Below are 19,839 nucleotides of genomic sequence, written 5' to 3' on the forward strand. Positions count from 1 at the left end.
AAAGACCACAAAATGCTTTTGATCATCCAAAGGTGAGTTGAAAATGGCTTATACAGTTTTGAACGAAGCAGGTACAAAAGATGATTGAAGCCTCTACATGATAGACAAACTTAATCTTTTTGATATAATTCCAACTGGGAGTCTAACTGGAACTCATCCTGGCTATACTGAATGGAATGGGCACATCTTGTTTCCACAGGATAATGATGAATTAATGAATAATATTATGGATTCTGCCTTTGGTTCCCAATTATCTTTGATCTACTGGAAGACAGGAAAATCAGGTGAGCTCTCTTAGTCCATCTGTTTCCTGGCAAGCACTGACCTTAGAGAAAGTTGCTTAAATGTACTGCTTAGACAAGGAATGTGGAGGAAATATGGCAGTGCAGTTAGACCCAAACTTCACGTTTCCATGAGAACATCACAGTAACTTAGAAATCTCCCCTGTGAGACAAAAAGCAGAATTTTTTTTGTAGCCAATTCTACCCTAGTTATAAAAACAACCAACCAACCAACCAACAAAACCATTTCAATATAGGAAACTAACGAGGTGATCTCAATCTTTTAACACAGTAAACCTGAACTGAAAAGGAGAGCCATGTGATTTTTTTTTTTACATGCTTCTGCATTTCCATTCATGCCTGAACTTTTTTTTTAAGGCCTTAACTTTCTTGATTAGAACATAAAGTAAAAATTATCAGAAAGGTTTCACACAGTTTCTTTTTTCTTTTCTTTTCAAAATATGTATACTAGGAAACGGGCCTTTTCCAGTCAGGCTGACCAATGATCATCTACTCAACCCAGGTTATCAATATTTCCTCTGACCCACGAACAAAGAAGTAAAGATCTTTCAGTAAAGGCCACGGATACGCCACGGTTAAGAAATAGTCATGCTTTTACAGTCATGGAAATCCCCCCGTGGTTTTGCCAGATTAAGAAGGGGAAGTGCATGTGGTTATTACCGCTGGATTTCCCCTAAGTCCTAAGAGGAAAGCACCAACCACTAGGAGTGCAGGACACGGGCTGTGCCGGGTGTGTGTAGGTGGGGGCGGGGAGGGAGAAGTGGGACATTTAACAGCAGCGTGAGACCCTAACCCGCGCGGAACTGCCGGGGCGACAGGTGTCACCCGAGAAGACTCGGCAGGCAGGTAGGTCTTGCTAGCGCACCTCGGCCTCCGGGCAGCAGGTGGGCGACCAGGGCCGCTGCGAGGCTGTGCGATTGTCAATCCCCCCAAACCCACCCCCTCCGGTAGGAGACGCTTCTGCTGCGCCGCCAGAGGAGCGCGGGGCCAGCAGCCGACGAAGAGGTCAGCGGGGAGACGCGGGCATCGAACACCGCTCCCGGGCTCAGAGGTCGGCTAGAGGTCGGCTCTCCAGCAGATCAGGGACAAGGCAAAGGGTGGGTCCTCCGCGAGCCTGGGCGGCTTTCTTTTCCCCGGCGCACGGGGAGCTTTTTGGACGGGTGGCGTTGGGTGGCGCCACTGCCCCAGAGCCTTTGCTGTCAACCCACGGGGAGGTGCTGGGCGCGGGGCCGCGGGGTTCAGGGGGGCGCGAGGGTGCGGGCCGGCCCCGCGCTGCCTTCGCGGGCACTCACGTTTGGTCCGCTTTCCTGCCGGGGTGCTCAGTTTCTGTTTTACTTTTGGGCACAGCCCGTGGACTGGGGAAGCTTTGATATTTGGTTTAATTCGCTTGCCAAGCGCAATCACCTGGTCTTTGTGCCAAATAAGCTTCAGAACAGAGCCTAAAGCAGAACATTGCCACAATAAGGACTCAGTAAAATGTTCATTTAATGAATAAATGGAGGAATGTTTCCATATGGTGGCAGAAAGCAGATTTTTTGTTGTTGTTGTTTTCCTGGTGGTTAGCATGGAAATCTGGTAGTGTTCTTAGTTAGTAAAGAGCTGGAGGCATTTACCTGATGCTAAAGTAACTAACAATAATGCTAACTTAGTTTGCTATTATTTATTGCAAACATTAGGTGTGCTAATTCCTATTATATGCTAGGACCCCTCCCAAGACTTCACAGGTGTTTTTCAAATTTAATTCTTACAATCTGAAGAAGCAGTTACCTTAATTACCAGTAGCTCCACTGACAATGAGGAAACTCTGGCTCAGGGCCGTCTACTTGCCCAAGATAACAGGCCTGGTAGGGGACACTGAATGGTATTGGAAACCCAAGTTGTCTGACTCCAAAGCGTGGTATTAAACCATCACTGTGCAGACTTTGTGGCCATTAATATAAAATTGATGTGCTTAATACCATGCACGTGAGGGTACTGTGGTCATGGGGGCTCAGTTAAGTTTGCTAACATTCACTTCTTCAACAGGAAGTCTTTGTTACTACGTTATATGCCAGGCTGGTTGGATGTTGGAGTCAGGAGGGTACAGAGCTGAAACATAGTTCTGATTTGAGGAAGCAAACAGTCTAGGGGGGAGGCAGAAAGAAAAGCAAATTTATGCTCCAGTGTGAGAGACATGGATATGCCAAGTGCCCAAGAGGGTAGTTGGGCTCAGGGAGATTGCCCTGAAATGTAAGAAGAGGTTGGGGACTTGAGCCAATCTGAGAAGGAACCACTAGAAAGGTAAGAGGAATTCCAAGAGAGTGGTATCAGAGAAGCCAAGGGAGTAGAGCGTTTCTAAGAGGAAGTGGGCCCCAGTGTCAGACACAAAAATTTCCATTGGTTTTGGCAAAGAAGCTATTGGTGCTATTAATATTGAGATTAGTTTTAAGTGGTTCAGGCTAAAGCCAATTGTCGTGGGTGGGACACCTTAACCATAGACACTTGTTCAGTTCACTTGGCTGTGAAGAGACGGTGAGATACAGGATGATTGCTAGTGGAAAGTGTGGTTGAAAGAGGATGTTTTGGTCTGTTTACATTTGAAAGCTGGGACAGACTTAAGCATGCTTGTTACATTGAAGGAAAAGAGCCAGTAGAGAGTGAGAGTTGAATAAATGAGGGGGATGGGGTTAAGAGCAAGATTTCTGAAGCAGTAGGAGAGGATGGGACCTGTACAGGGGCAAGTGTTGTTATCAGAGGTAGCAAATAGCTTGTGAGTGAAAAAGGCATGGATTTGAGAGTGTGAAAGGATTACTGCTCAATGATGTTTCTTTTTTTGAGAAACAGAATGCAAAGCCATCTACCGAAAATGAGATGGGGAGTAGGGGAGGAGAAATTTGAGGAAGTGACAAGTAGAATGTTTAGAAGAGCTGCAGAGGGCAGTGGGCTAAGGAGCTGTATAGGGCTGAGTAGAATAGTTAGGGATGGTGAAGGGCCAGCCCAGGTGGCCTCTGAAGTCATGCTGGTCCCAGTCTGCAAGGCTGCAGATCTTCCCCAACAACATTTTGATGTCTACGTGTTGGAAATGGTTAAGACAGAGTTTAAATGATCCAGGGCTGGCATCTTGGCATATTTTTGTATATTTATTATATAACTGTTGTCTAAATTTCTACAAACATGTGCCTTGTTTTTACAGCAAATCTTCTTTAGGGTAAAATCTGTCTAAGTGGTTAGCAATCTCAAAGGCATAGGGGCCAGGTATGTGATATAAATTATCAAAAGTAGGGGTATGTTGTAAACAAAAACACACTTTGTTTACATATGTAGCATGTAGGCATGTTCTTCCTTTCCACAAAGAAACATGGTGCTCTCATTTTTCTCTACACATTTGTCCCTCTTGGTCTACCTTCCATTTTTGTTACTTTTGATAGACACAGGTATTAGGACAATTTCACTTTCCTCATAATTCTACTGCAAGAAAAGCAACAGTGCCAGCTCAGTGACAAGTAGCAACTGACAGTCTCTGTATCAGGGAGTGAAAGCACAGTGCCAAACTGGGGAGCATGTGCCCTCTGTAAAGGGTGCAGTTGCTGCTGGGAGTTGGCTGATTATTGCCATACTCCCAGTAGTGTGGCCAGATCTGGTTTTTCAAGAGAAGCTTGGAATCTAGAATGTTATGGGAAATCTCTTACTTTATAAAAATGTTGGTAATTAATTAAAACATTTAAAAATACTGTGGTCCACAAATAAACTTATTTGGAAAATTGGTGAAATTAAAGTAAAGCATCAGATTAACTAACAACATTATCAATGTTAATTTCCTGGTTCCTATAATTGTCCTGTGGTTATGTAGGATGTTATCTTTGGGGAAGTTGAGTGCAGCGTATGTGGGAACTGCTATTTTTGTAAGGTTCTCTAAGTATAAATTAATTTCAAAATTAAAAAGTTAAAAAAACTAGTAAAATACTGCAGTCCAATTCTGTGTAGGCCAAACGTCATACCTCTACTGGCTCCCAGTTTGAGCCCTTTGATTTTTGTCTGGGATTTCTTGGCCTCTGTGGTGCCTCATACAGCACCTTGGACATAGTAGGCAATCAGTAAATACTAGTGCTCTGTTTTGGAGAAAATGTTTTTTAAAAGATCATTGTGTTACTTTATGAATTATTTCACTTTTAAAACTATCTCTTTTTTTTTTAAACAGGTTTTACAAAAGAAGTGAACTGTTCTACTTCTAAATATTTTCCATTTTTTTTCTGTACATCAAAACAGCTCAAAATGGAGGACTAAAACCCTTAAAAGGGACTTAGTCTAATCTCTGGGAGGTAGTTTTGTGCATGCATAAACAAATTAAGTAATTAGAGTTTTTGGCATACAAAGAATATTCATTTTAAAAATATGATCTGCTTATATGAAGTGTAACTATAAAGTATAATAATGAATTTGATTTTGAATTTGACAGTGGAGAGGTGATTGTACTTGGGACACATTGTTTAAGCACTCTTTGCAAAATTGGCCAGGCAATCTCCCACTGGTTGCTGTGTAGAACAGAAATAAGTATAAGTACCTGTGTTTGGTAAAGATTTAAAAATGAATGACAGTTATCAAGAACAAAGAGTTAATATTCAACCCTCTGCTAAATTAGAGAAATCTATAAATAAGACCTTTGACAGGTTAAAAGACTTCTACAATGAGAAAGAAATGTCAAGAACAATACTTTTTGCTATGTACAACAAATTTAGAGAAAGTAGGAAAGAAGAACTTGATGATTGGTGAAGAAATTAACCGTTGATAAGACTACTGGTATTTTAAAAGTCTACAATTTAGTTTGTTAAAATGGGCTATTATCTCTGAAAATGATAAGAATAAAAATGATGGCTGGATAGTTACATTTTGGTAAATTAACAAACTTATTCAGAAAGATAATTTATACAGAGACAATAATATACACCGAAAAGATTTTGATAACAATGTGTAAAATTTTAACCAATGAAAGGAAAACTGAAATTAGACATAATAACTCACCTTTGAGGGAAATAAACACTGGTATTGAGATGTGTTTCTCCTGCCATCTGGAAGTAAAGCATTAAAGTTTGCAGTAGAAAATCCCAACATCCAAAAAAAAAAAAAATCCCAACATCTTTGGGACCCTGGAAACCATATTTGCAAATCACTGCTAGAGAAACCATGATGACTTTGTTTATTCGTCATTGCTATTATTGATGCAGAACCTATTTACTAATTGCTACTCATAATTGAGATATTCTGAATTCTGAAAATGTCTCTGCTGTTCATAAGGAGTGGATTGTGACAAAGTAAATTCCGGTTCAAGGTATGCTATCTGTGAAATAATTTCTAGCCAAAGTCAAATTTGTACAATTTGGTTATCCTTCTTAGCCTACAGACTCAGCACTCTGACTTTTGACTGTTTTTAAAAATAAGCCCACTATCAGATTTGATGTTGACTCTCAACAGCATGAAGCTGAATTTAAAAGACCCATTGAGCAAATACATTCATCTCTGATAATTTATTTAAAATGGAATGTCTAATTTGCTAAGATTTAATGATATCTCATTATTTCTAAGCCGCCAGGTTCCTGACAATCTATGGGAAATAATTATTATTCAATAAATCTTTAAAATCATGCCTTAAGATGTATCATCCAAGTCTGTTACTACTTAAGCTCTTTATCTGGAGGAAAATTTCAGATTGTTTGTTCTTCTATTAAAATGATTGTAGGAAGAAAAATTACTTAAGAAAGATTTGGGATATACCATATTTCACTGAATCTAATATGTCTTCAGTTGTAAGACACACCATTATTTTATATACCTCTAAGAAATGAAACATGCTTTTAATTAAAAGATGATATGCTATTAATTGTAAGATACTTTTCAACAGAGATATTGAAACATGCATCTTAGAAGCAGTGAAATATGGTAAAGCGTTCTTTTCCTTTCTTGAGGTAGGTCTTATGCTTTTTATTTATCTTGGCTACCAAATTTTACAATTTAAATAAAGCAAAATAAACATAGTTTGAATATTTTTTCTGTAGAGTACTTACAGGGCACAACTTTCCATCATGAAAACAAATTAGCTCTGTGAGTCAGATGTTTTATCTTTAGGCTGGCTGAACGTCACTGAAACATTCTGGTGGAGAAGTTGACCTCTCTGTGGAAATGCCTGCCACTAAATGGCATCTTGATGACCTAAAGCACTCTACACTTTTATGAAGGGTTTTAATTTTCATCACAAGGTACTGTGTGGCATCATGTTTACATTGCATCTATAAAGATTGTACAAAGGTGCTGTTGTGCGTAATTGTCCCTTACGACGATCAATATAGGACTTCAGTTTTGCTGTGCTGAAACCCTAAATGCACAGGAGAAAAAAAACCCAAAAGATTTCCCATTCTAGGTGTTTAACCTAGTACTAAAACTAACATAAATCAAAAGCTGTGCACAAAACTACCTCCCTAGAGAAAGGCTAGTCCCTTTTCCTCCCCATCCATTTCTTTATGAACATAGTAGAAAATAGTGTCTTCTTATCAAATTTGATGAAAAGCGCAAACATGTTTGAATTGAAGTATGACTTTTCGTGTGAACTGTACAGAATGTCTACATATTCGACTTTCCCCGCCGGTGTTCCTGTCTCAGAAAGGAATCTTGCTCGTGCTGGTTTTTATTACACTGGTATAAATGACAAAGTCAAATGCTTCTGTTGTGGCCTGATGCTGGATAACTGGAAAGAAGGAGACAATCCTGTTGAAAAGCATAAAAAGTTGTATCCTAGCTGTAGCTTTGTTCAGAAACTAAATTCAGGTAACATTTTGGGAGCCACCTCTCAGCTTACTTTTCCTTCTGCAGTGAAAAATTCCACACATTTGTTATCTTCAAGTTTGGAAAACAGTGGATATTTCAGTGGTTCTTACTCAAGCTTTCCATCAAGTCCTGTAAATTCCGGATCAAATTCTATGAACTATGGACCAAATCAAGATCTTTCTGCCTTGAGGAGAAGTCCCTACCATTGTGTAATGAATACTCTAAACGCCAGATTACTTACTTTCCAGATGTGGCCATTGACTTTTTTGTCGCCAACAGACCTGGCAAAAGCAGGTTTTTACTATGTAGGACCTGGAGACAGAGTAGCTTGCTTTGCCTGTGGTGGAAAATTGAGCAATTGGGAACCAAAGGATGATGCTATGTCAGAACACCTGAGACATTTCCCCAAATGCCCATTTTTAGAAAATCAGCTTCAAGACACTTCAAGGTACCCTGTTTCTAACCTGAGCATGCAGACACGGGCAGCCCGATTTAGAACATTCTGTACCTGGCCCTCTAGTGTTCCAGTTCCACCTGAGCAGCTTGCAAATGCGGGTTTTTATTATATGGGTAAGAAACTTAATCTGATAAGAATAATAAAAAAAAATCAACATGTTTTATATATTGTAGTGGGCAATTTATATGTATTCATAAGTTTTGGTCCAAAATTAATTTTAGGTCACAACGATGATGTCAAATGCTTTTGCTGTGATGGTGGCTTAAGGTGTTGGGAATCGGGAGATGACCCATGGGTGGAACATGCCAAGTGGTTTCCAAGGTAATTGTTTGAAATTCTCTCTGCAAATGTGTATGATCATCATAAGATGGATTATATGTGTTAGCCTTATAATCAGTTGCTACTTTATTCTTTGTTTCAAAAATACTGTGAATAAATTTTAGGATGGATTACTTAGAAAAACAATTACTTAAAAGGTTTTAATGGAAATTTAAGACAGAAGAAATAGATTTAGGATTTGTGTGTGTGTAATTAATGTAGATTTTAAAATAGTCTATGCTCATTTAAAAACCAAAATCACATGTTGTAGACAAGAACAGAAACAAAAATTTAATATATCCAAAACTCACAACCTAAAGATGACTGCAGTTACCATTTTAGTGAACATCCCTCCAGATATCTTTTTATGCTCATGTATATGTGTAGATAAATGTATACAATTTTACTACATGAATTAGATATTATATAAGTTGTTTTGAAGCTCTTTTCAATCAACATTATGTCTTAGACATATTTCCATTCATTCATCATTCAATAATCGATCACCTATTGTCAAGCATTGTTCCAGGTGCTTAAAATACTCAGTGGGGCAAAACTAAGACTCCGGGTTTCATGTGATGATTTTATAGCAGGAGATGCTGGACAATTAATAAAAACTTAATAAATAAGTTACATAGCACATTGGAAGATAATAAGTGCTATGGATTAAAAGAAAAAAGAGAACAGGGTAATGGAGATTAAAAGCACAAGGCATGTTGTAACATAGGGTGATCAGAGTAAATTTAGACCCAGCTCATCTGTTTTGATCACTACAGAGCATTTTATTGTCATGTCTTTCGTTTTTGATTATTCCATACTTGTTCACACTCCTTTTTTAAAAATCAAAATCAGGTCGCTTATAATTATATTTTTCATGGACAAAACTTTTAGTATTTTTAATGTCGATCACCAAACTTGGTATCCTGAATTATTTTATAATGAAAATTGTGTGTATACATATATATATTAGGAGCTCTGAGTGGAGACAGCCTTACCCATCTACAATGGACTGAGAGCCTCCAGACCCTTATTCACTTCAGGTTTGGCAGGTTACCAGTTCTGGCCTTTCTCTTACTTACATCGTATTGCTTTTGACTTCAGTGTCTCTTACCACATCTCATTATGCTAAATGAATAGTCAAGTGGTTATATGTATGTTTGTGTTCATTTGAAATATTTAACAGTCTACAAATGGCCAGATTAAAATAATTCTCCAAACTTAATTTTGTTTACATTTTAGGTGTGAGTACTTGATACGAGTTAAAGGGCAAGAATTCATCAGTCGAATTCAAGCCAGTTACCCTTACCTACTTGAACAGGTAGGAAGAGTATTGATTTTTTAAAATTTTATTGGGGAATATTGGGGAACAGTGTGTTTCTCCAGGGCCCATCAGCTTTAAGTTGTTGTCCTTCAATCTGGTTGTGGAAGATGCAGCTCAGCTCCAAGTCCAGTCGGCGTTTTCCATCTTTAGTTGCCAGGGGCGCAGCCCACCATCCCATGGGGGAATTGAACCAGCAACCTTGTTGTTGAGAGCTCAGGCTCTAACCAACTGAGTCATCCGGCTGCCCCTAAATGTTTTATTATATAAATTTTCCTTAAAAGATTTGAGAAAGAGAATTGTATTGCTCTTTTTATCTTTCTGGAAAAGCAAATAAGAGCTTATATAGTAGCTTGAGGGTAAAACACTTTCTAGCCATAGTAAATGGAACTGATATAAGGTCCACCTTATCCCAAAGGATGACTCAGGAAACGTAAGAGCTTTGGGATGAAAGGCAAACAATGATTGTCTCACAGATCATTGAAAGGTGTAGCCATTCTCCTGCTTTAATAAAAATAGATTTTATTTGTTACTGTACACACAGACATACACAAAGAATCTCGATTAGTTATTGCTTAGGAAATTACTGTTGAATGTAAATAAAATACTGCTTTTGACATTAAAAAATTATTTTTCTAGTAAGCGAGTCAGTTTGCCACAAGTTAAATAGAATAGGTCTCTTGATTCATTCTTTTTTTTTTTTTTTTTTTGCAATGGACAGGATAAAATTTATATTTTACTTTTCATACCTTTTTCTGTAGCTGTTATCTACTTCAGACAATCAAGAAGATGAAAATGCAGAGTCACCAAGTATGTATAATGATAATAATTGCCACATTTAAATTAGAACCATTTGGTACTATTAAGATTGAAATTTGATAATGGTAATAATGTACATTTGTGTTATGATTTACAATTTATAATGCATTTCAAATACGTTTAGTTGCTGTTTCTCAAACTTTAGGGCATATCGTAATCACCTGAGAAACTTTAAAAAATATTGCAGATTTCTAGTCTCCACTTTAAACCTACTGAATTGAATCATAGTAAGGGTGGGGGCTTGAGCACCTGTAATTTTACATACATACATGTTTCTCAAACAATTACTCCGACTTGGAAGATCAGCAAAAGTTTCAGATCAGAGGCAGTATTTGTCTTATCACAGAATCGAAGGGAATAGTAGGAATTAACCAAGTGACAAAGGGAGGAAAAGAATATTCCAGGTGGAGAGAACAGCACATGAAAGACTTAAGTGACACAAGAGAATGGGCACATTTAAAGAACTGAACAAAATCCTGTATCGACAGAAGTAGGATTTGCAAACATGTAAGTGAATAAAGCAGGTCAGCTGCAAGAGAAGTCAGCACTGCAGGTGGAATTTGACCCAAGAGCCATCGGTTTGTGACTTCTGGGCTAGAATGTAGAATGAGAATGAGTAAGTGGCGAGAGATGAGGATAGAGAAGTAAACAGGGTCCAGATTGTGTGAGATCTTGTAAGCACAATTGAATGTTATCCTAAGAACAATGGAATTATTGATGGAATTTAAGGAGTGTGACACAGTCAGATTTGTGTTTTTAAAAAGTCACTCTGGTGCAATGTTGAGAATGCACTCGTTAGGAGCAACGCTGTGAGAGGGCATTGTAGTCATAAAGGTGAGTGATGACAATGGCTTTTTTCGAAAATATGTGAAATGTATTTGATACAGAAACCTCATTTGTTCATTCAACATGGAAAAAAAGAACCTCAGTTCTGATGGGGTTGATCCCCGACATTCTGTTTCCTTGTCCCATTCATTGTTATGCCAGATAATGCATATTTTGTATTTTAATGCAATATTCCATATCCTTATTCTAGTGACTGAACATGTATATCATTATTTTAAATTTAACAAAGTTAATACAAAATAATGCCTGTACATTTTTTGGGCTTTATGCTTTTGATATTGTAATAACTTCTAATTTTAAAAGTATGCAGAAGATCCCCCTATGTGTTAAATTCTTTATTCCATATAGTTATTCATTGTGGACCCGGAGAAAACCATTCAGAAGATGCAGTCATGATGAATACACCTGTGGTTTCAGCTGCTTTGGAAATGGGCTTCAATAGAAGGCTGGTAAAACAGACAGTTCAGAGTAAAATCCTAACAACTGGAGAGAATTATAAAACCATCAATGATCTTGTATTAGATTTACTTGATGCAGAAGATGAAATAAGGGAAGAGGAGAAAGGAAGAGCAACTGAGGAAGAAGAATCAGGTACACATGTTTGTTAGTACAGTCTCTATTTCCATAATGATTTGATATCATGATAGGTAAGTTACTGAAAATATACTCATAGTCAATTCAATCAGATCTTCTTATGTTCAGTATTCTGAATTTGAATTCTGAAAAATTTCTTCACATTAAAATATATTTGAGTTGAAAATGGACATAATGAATGACAGCATTTCCTCCTGATTCTTCTTAATTTATATTTTCATTCTGGGAGTGGATTGTGTATGTAATTATTCATGGCCTATTTTTTGATCCCAGGCTAGTTGCTCACTCCCATTTGTTGTAAATTGGGGTGGGATCAGGGACAATGATTAATTTTAATGTTAGAGTAATAGTATGTCAGCCTGTGACTATAATGTACAAAGTATGATTAAGTCTCCTACCTGCCCACACAAGAGCTGAGTTCCCTTTTTATCATGTCTCCCAAGTATTTAGAGTCCTAGAATATGGTTTCACACTCTCTCAAGACAAGTTACCCATGCCCTTCCATGCTAGCCTTTTTTGCTCCTCTATTGCCTCTACTTTATTGCACTTCACAAAAACTCTCCTCCTCCAAGCATGTCCAGTCTCATCTGGTTGCTCAGACAACTATCATCACTCTGGACCAAGACAAAGAGGATGATCTCTCCATTGCCACTCTTTCCCAATCATGGAGACCAGAGCTGAGAGTTGTTTCAACAGACTGCAATTTTTAACAAGCTCTTACTGGAAATTTAGGGATGACAGAAGAGCATTATATCACAAAGAGCAATTGACAACCATGTCCATATGTGGCCTCTCTTCATGCTCCTAAGCCCATCCTCATGAATGTCTCTGCCTAGCTTCTGGTTCATCTCTGTGTAGCTCTGGCCACTTTACACAATTAACCAGGAAAATCCCTAGCATGCTTTTCCTCATCAAAGCTCACGCTCCCCAATATCCATAAAGTGCAGAAAGAGAAAAGAGTTTGTCCCATATTCTTGTTCAAGGCCATCTGGGATCTATTTCTTCTCAAGATGATTGACAGTGAGATTGGTCCAACCCATTTCTGGGTAAACCTACCCCTGCTCACGAAGGTGGATTTGTCTTCTGGCCAACCTAGGCAAATATATCAGAGCACAGTAATACAGCATTCTATGCTTACCAAAGTGTGAATTATTCATTCCAACACACCACTGATTCAGCAGGAACATAGTCCAGGTTCATCTTTTCCCAGCCTAGTCAAGTTCTCTTTTTCACTGTGAAGATCAGGCTGCACGTCCTTCCCGTAGTCTTCTCAGTCTTGACCATTGGTCATGAGTGAACAATTGTTCAAAGAAAAGAATGCCTATCTCCGTAATTGTTTACAAAGCCCGTGAAGTCTAAGCCATCGAGCTATAAAATGTTTATATTTATTTAAAAGAAAATCAACAAAGTATGCAGAGATAATCCCAAGTCAACAATATGCAATAATTTGCGTTATCAAAAAGATCCCTTAGTTCTCAGTGCAGCATTTTATCCTACTACCTAGCACAGTGTCTGTACATAGTCTGTACTCAAGAAGTATATCTTAAATGAGTGAATACAAATACTTCCATTTAGGTTACTGATTACTTTATATGTTCCCAAGAACATAGAGTGAGGAAGTTCTTGACAGTTGTGTAAATAAAGAGAGAATTAAAAATATTTTTTCCAGAATAAAAGAATAACATGCTTCAAAGGTATTTTCAAGTCTTCACCTCTTATGAGCCAGAATACAGTCTATGATTTTGAAATGAGAATTTTTTCTGCAGCTACTAGCAATCAAATTTTAGAAATTTTAAGAATTTCAGAGAACTTATTATGTTAGGTTAAGTAAAACCTAATTAGAAAAATTAATCTTAGATTGAAAAACTAATATTCTTCAACACCAGGTGTAAATTATATTTTAGTTTTCTAATATATCTCTAACATAGATACTTTACCAGAATTAAGTTCTAATTCTTCTCCCCCTCTTGCTATTACTTTTTTGATCCTGTTGTTCTTTAAATTTCTAAGGCTTGATTGTTCATTTGTTCAACAGATATTTATGAAACGTTGACCTTGTGCTTAGACACTGTTCTAGGTCCTGGTCTTTTTCTCATTGATTCTCAGAGCTTCAATTATCTTCAAAATGTATATCTTTAACCTTGACTTTTTGACTAAGCACTATTTTTTTATTCTTTTTTAATGGTTCTATTATTGTGTCCTATTACTTGATAAAGTCAGTGTTTCTAAAATCTAACAATCATCTCTCTCTAATAGTTCTTCTTTGGACAGTCATTATTAGTTATTTTATAAAAATAGCTTTATGGATCATAGTAAAAACTATATGACAATTAGTAAACTTAGAGTCATAAGTTATTTTCCAAAGAGTTAATAAAATTTCAGTTTCACAATGTCAAACATTTTACCAATAGATATAAAATCTAAATCTTGAAGGAGAATACAATGATCCTATGGGACAGGAATGTGTCATTGACGAATGGGATTTAGTTTTCAAAATGTGGTTTGCCTTTCCCTTTTTACTACAAAATACTTAGGTAATGGCATTATCATATCTAATTTGGGGAAATATTAAAAATTCATCTTAAAGTGGAATTTTAAAAGAAATTTTGTGGATGAATGATAATTTAAGAAAAAAAAAGTTCTATCATTTTAATTTTCTTGATTTTATTTTTCCCCAATTTGACTAGACTGAATTGAAATTTCAATTTTTTTAGGTTCTACATTTTATCTGGTTAAAAGTTTACCAGTATTGCTAAATTGTTGAAAGCACATGTTATGATGCCAAACTGCCTTGGTTTGACTTTTGCTAGTTGCGTGTCCTCTAGCAATTTACTTGCCACACCATGCCTCTGTTTTCTCATGTTAAAATAGGTTACTAGGATGGACCTCAAAGGGCTGTTGTGAAAATGAAATAAATAAATACATCTATAGTGCTTACCACAGGGCTCAGTAAGGGTTAGTCCTTATTATAAATAGCATTATTTTTAGTCACAGAAGATCAGGTACAAACCTAGCAATCAATGTTAATGCCTAACTGATTATGGATTATAGTTGTTTTTCATTCAGTCATATATGTAGGTGTGGAAGGAAGTTTGTGAGAAGAGTTTGAACATGTTTGTGTATGTTTTCTTTCTTTTATTTTTTGGTTTTCTTTTTATAAAGATGACCTATCCTATATCCGGAAGAATAGAATGGCACTTTTTCAACATTTGACGTGTGTGTTTCCAATCCTGGATAGTCTACTAACTGCCAAAGTGATTAATGAACAAGAGCATGATGTTATTAAACAGAAAACACAGACGTCTTTGCAAGCAAGAGAACTGATTGATACTGTTATAGTAAAAGGAAATTTTGCAGCCACCGTATTCAGAAATGCTCTACAAGAAATTGACTTCACATTATACAAGCGATTATTCGGTGAGTGCTGGAATATTACTTTTGAGAACTCTCCAGGTCAATTGAAAATATGCTCTTATTAATAATTTGTGATTATTGAAAACAATCCAGTCTAATTTATATACTATTAATTGCACAAAAGACTAAGGACTTTTGTTGCCTTGATATTTTGACAGTTATTCATAATATTTGGCCAGAGTCTAAACTGTTAGTTTAAAAATATATATTCGTGACTAAACATTACCTTATTTGCCATAGTAATACTTCTTCTTTTTCTCCCTTAGTGCAACAGGATATAAAATATATTCCCACAGAAAATGTTTCAGGTAAAATAGTACTAATAATTTAAACCAGTAGAAAACATTTTTTAAAAAAAATTGCTTGGCTTTTCTCAGAGAAGCAGAAATTGCCTTTCATTAAAAATTTGTTTCTCCTTAGATTTACCAATGGAAGAACAGTTGAGGAGACTACAAGAAGAAAGAACATGTAAAGTGTGTATGGACAAAGAAGTGTCCATAGTGTTTATTCCTTGTGGTCATTTAGTAGTATGCAAAGACTGTGCCCCTTCTCTAAGAAAATGTCCTATTTGTAGAGGTACAATTAAAGGTACAGTTCGTACATTTCTTTCATGAAGACGATCCAAAACTTTAGAATTAATGGATTAAAGGTACTGTAATTTTAACTTTTATACTCATTTGGTTTCCTTAAGATTTTTGATTTATTTACAACTCAGATAATTTTTTTTACACACATATTTATATAAATCTATAGCTAAAACATATGAACATATATTTTCCATAGTAAGAGAATGATAGGCTTTTGTTCTTGTGAACACAAAATAGGGATAAGCACTACAAGTACAATACTAAGTCAAAATTTCATCACTATTGAAATTATAAGTGAAGTAAAATTTAAGATTTTTGAATTAAACTTTGAGAATTTTAAATATTTTGGAGTTGTAAGAACCAAGAACATGAATTCTCTGCCTGTTTTGATTGGTGTCCTATACACAGAAGTTCTTGATATTTGTTGAATGACTTTTTAGGGGCATGACGTTTTTATAAAGAATTCTGTAAGGAACATTTTAATAAAACATTTGGAATTACTTTTTTTCTTAGTGTTTTTATTTCTATGATAGCAGATAATTTAATCACTTGCAGGCTCCTTCCTTACCTCCTTAAGACATCTTGAATATTGAAGTACAGTTTAAATCCCTTTCTTTACATTCACATTTGTAGAGCACAGGGGTCAACCACACCTGGCTTTAATCCATGGGATTCTATGGGATGTCTAAGATGAAATCAAACAATCCTTTCGGTAAATTTGTTTACTCATTTGTCTATTGATTCATTCATGAAGTCGCATGCCAGCTCTGTGATTGGGAAAAGTCCCTAGTTTTATTCTCACCATATTGGTATTAATTCTGGGACTTAGAAAGTACACTGATTAATAGCCCGTGGAACCAACAACTCTTTTTTGTAAATAAATTTGTTCTGTACTGTCAGTGTAGCAAAATTTCCTCCTTTGCAATTCTTTTTGGCACCACATCCAATTCACAATTCTCTATCCTTTGTTTTCTATAGTTATTAGGACTTTAAAACCAGAAGTAACACTATGATGGGGAATATTTTGGAGGGACAAGCAACAGCCAATTATCTAAACCACTTCTAGATGTTTGCTAGAGTTCTACAGAGACAGATTACAAATCAAGCAACAGGAGAAAGAATCCACATCTTTATTCTGATACTGGGAAACTATTTCTTTGGGATGTAACTGATTTTGCCTCTCTGTTAAAAGGCTCAGTGGTTTAGCCGCATGCTAACCACAGGATCCTCCTCGGGTACTAGGCTTAATAAAATTGTAATATTGCTTAGGTGATTTGCAACTCAGCTATAGCATAAATATTTTGATAGTACATGCCCTTTTTGCAACACCCATTTTTTTAACTGGTTCTTACTGCATACTATACATAATATTTGAACTGCTGTCTCCATTGTGAAACTCTCATTCATTTCTCATTTTAGTAATCTATAGCTAACATAACCAACTTATTTATTCAAATATTTTATTCCCTAAGTATCAGTAAAATTGAAATTTTTTTTGGAAAAAAATAAATCACTGTACATAATACTGGTATCTCCATTAGCTGATGATATGTCAGACACTGTTTTTGAGTATTTAACATCCATTAATTCATTGGGCTCTCTCCAACTTCACCCCCGCCTCCATCCAACCTGGCCTTCAGTTCCCAGAATTGGTAGATAATTTAAACTTCAATATACAATATATAATATAAAGTGTTATAATTCAGAACTTCACAGCAGGCTTAATTTCATACTTAGGTCATGCTCATTATAACTTCCATTCACTCTTTTTATTCATTTCCTAATATTACTTAATACTAGCCATTACTTGATATTAGCCATTAAGTTCCTTTGTGGTCACAGGCAATGTGATTCAACCATCTTCACCTCCTTTTAACATTCTGGTACATCACAGTAGACAGTGTGGATGTCTACTAAGTAATTCCAGGCAAAACTAGCAGATGTGATGTTTAAGGGATTCACTATTTTAGAAGCAATACTCACATGCTTGAAAGAGACTATCAGTGGGTCAGTACCGCTCATTCTTTTTAAAACTGTGCCCACCCCCACCCTTCCAGTCAAGAAGAGTTAGGCAAGGTCTAACTTACAGTTTGTACTGTGCAAATAACAGGTATTTTTTCAAATTGCACAATATACATGCTCCTTATCAGATTATGACAGGGTTCTGCGTAGAATTCAACCTCATTTTTTGCCATTTTCCCCTTGCTCATTATTTCCTGGCTACCTTGGTTTTCTTCAGGTCTAAACATGACAAGCTCTTTTGCTTCAGGGTCTTTGACTGGAATATTCTTTCATTCATTCTTTTCAAAGCAAATTCCTACTCATCCTTCTGGTCTCACTTAGCCTAGATGTTACATCCTCAGAGAGGCTTTCTCTGATTCCCATCTAAATTTTATCCCTTAGACTGTCTTCCAAATGGCCTTTGCAGTCTTTATAACATTTACCACAATTTGTATGTGTACTCTTATTTCTTCAATGTTATATTCTATCATCAAAATTTCCATGAGAAAGAAAACCATGTGTTTTATTCACCAGTATATGTCTAGCATCTAGCATAGAGCCTGGCCTAGAATAGGGCCCTATTGAATAAATGAATGAATCAATGACTTTCTGTGAGTTGGGAGGGGATGTGAGAGGGGATTTCCTCCTTCTTAGTTACCACTGTTGGTAAAGCAGTATGACACAATCATTGATAGAGAATCATGGGCCAAATTCTGCACTTCTTTAGATATCAGAAGGACTTTATAAGAGAAAAGCTTAACCCAGTTTAAAAAAAAGATTCATATTGGGCCAAAACATGGAAACAACCAAAGCAGCCTTTGATAGATGATTGGATAAAGAAGTTGTGGTACACATATACAATGGAATATTACTCAGCCATAAGACAAGATGAAATACTGCCATTTGTGACAATGTGGTTGGATTCTGAGATTATCATGCTAAGCTAAGTAAGTCAGAAAAAGTCAAGGACCATACGAGTTCATTCATATGTGGGTGATAAAACTGAAAGCAACAAACAAGACAAACAAACAAGCAAAAACTCGTATGGTCCTTGACTTTACCACTAAACAGACAACAGTTTAGTGGTTACCAGAGAGTAAGGGGGGAAGCGGAAGGTAGAAGAGGGTAAAGGGGTTCAAATATATGGTGATGAAAGAAGATTTGACTTTGGGTGGTGAACACACAATGCAATATATAGATGATGTATTATGGAATTGTACACTTGTAACTTACATAATTTTATTAACCAATGTCAGCCCAATAAATTTAATAAAAAAAGAAACATGTAAGAGGTGGCAATTGGAACTGTTTTCTGAATGATGAAGCAAGGTATTTCAATTTAGGAAAGACCATTTTAAAAAGGCACAAATACTGGCATTAGAATCTTAATAATAATCATAAACTGACATTTATTGAACTTGCATGTGTGAGCTGTCTATATACATTATCTTATTTTAGACTCACTGCAATTTAAGGAAGACAGTATAAGCACAGGTATTAAAAGTGTAGGCTTTGGGTTCAAATCACAGATGAATAATCTTGGCAAATTATTTAATATCTCTGTGCCTCTGTGTGCATCTGTGTGGAAAGGGGATAATATAGCAACATTTTACAGCATTATGGTGAGTATTTAAAGAGTTAATTATATATATGCATGTGTATAAACACACACACACACATACACACATATCTCAGAATGAGCAAATATTATTAAGTTGATACAATTCTTGTTTTTTAAAGATGAAAAAACCAAGGCTTGGAGAAGTTAAGTATATTGCCTAAGGTCTCAACTTGTAAAAGAAAGAGTGGGGAGGAGAACCCACATTAACTACTACCAGAAATTGAAAGACACCTTAGGAGTTCTTTAGCTTTAGTAATCATCCTGCCACCGGGATATTTGAATCACCTCTATAAGGAACCTCTCAAAAGTGCTCATCTGTCAGCTTTGTAATAGGGGTGAATACAACAGAACTAAAGTCATGCCCTAAAACAGTGATCCATCTATTTTGTCAAGCCAAATTCTTATTCAAACTAGCTTAAACATATTACATCACACCATACTACGATATGGTATAATACCATATCCTATTGTACCATTTTCTAAATAATTGTAGACACTGTTATGCAAAATAAATATACATAAAAAAGCATTGTGAAATTTATTGATAGAGCTTTTGTCAATAAAATTTTATCACTTAATAGCTATTAAGTGTCAAACTGTAATGTAGGTATACTCAAAATATTTTGAGAGGTTTTCATACTTGAAAATATTGGGAATCACTGGTTCAAAATGGATCTGTGTATGGTAGTTCTTTGCCAGGCTATTGAGCACTTAAGATATGGCTTAGTCAGAATTAAGATGTGTGGTAATAAATTTCAAAGACCTAG

The 19,839-nt window shown here is 36.2% G+C and overlaps 1 protein-coding gene across 4 annotated transcripts; it reads left to right on the forward strand.

Moving 5' to 3' along the window:
- Positions 1-977: 977 nt before the first annotated feature.
- Positions 978-15,954, forward strand: BIRC3 (baculoviral IAP repeat containing 3). Of its 4 annotated transcripts, XM_081062787.1 has the most exons (10): positions 1,022-1,148; positions 1,254-1,399; positions 4,480-7,667; positions 7,776-7,875; positions 9,112-9,190; positions 9,952-10,000; positions 11,204-11,446; positions 14,612-14,866; positions 15,130-15,171; positions 15,284-15,954. In XM_081062787.1, the coding sequence occupies exons 3-10, from the start codon at positions 6,794-6,796 to the stop codon at positions 15,475-15,477; spliced, it is 1,836 nt and encodes a 611-aa protein (XP_080918913.1). In that variant the 5' UTR covers positions 1,022-1,148; positions 1,254-1,399; positions 4,480-6,793; the 3' UTR covers positions 15,478-15,954. The 4 variants fall into 4 exon arrangements, with proteins under 4 accessions (XP_080918914.1, XP_080918916.1, XP_080918913.1 ...); XM_081062788.1 differs by lacking the exon at positions 1,254-1,399 and having other exon boundaries at positions 978-1,148; XM_081062790.1 differs by lacking the exon at positions 1,254-1,399 and having other exon boundaries at positions 978-1,148; positions 6,889-7,667.
- Positions 15,955-19,839: the final 3,885 nt, after the last annotated feature.

This window comes from Rhinolophus hipposideros (assembly GCF_964194185.1).
Source record: "Rhinolophus hipposideros genome assembly, chromosome: 10".
NCBI lineage: Eukaryota > Metazoa > Chordata > Mammalia > Chiroptera > Rhinolophidae > Rhinolophus > Rhinolophus hipposideros.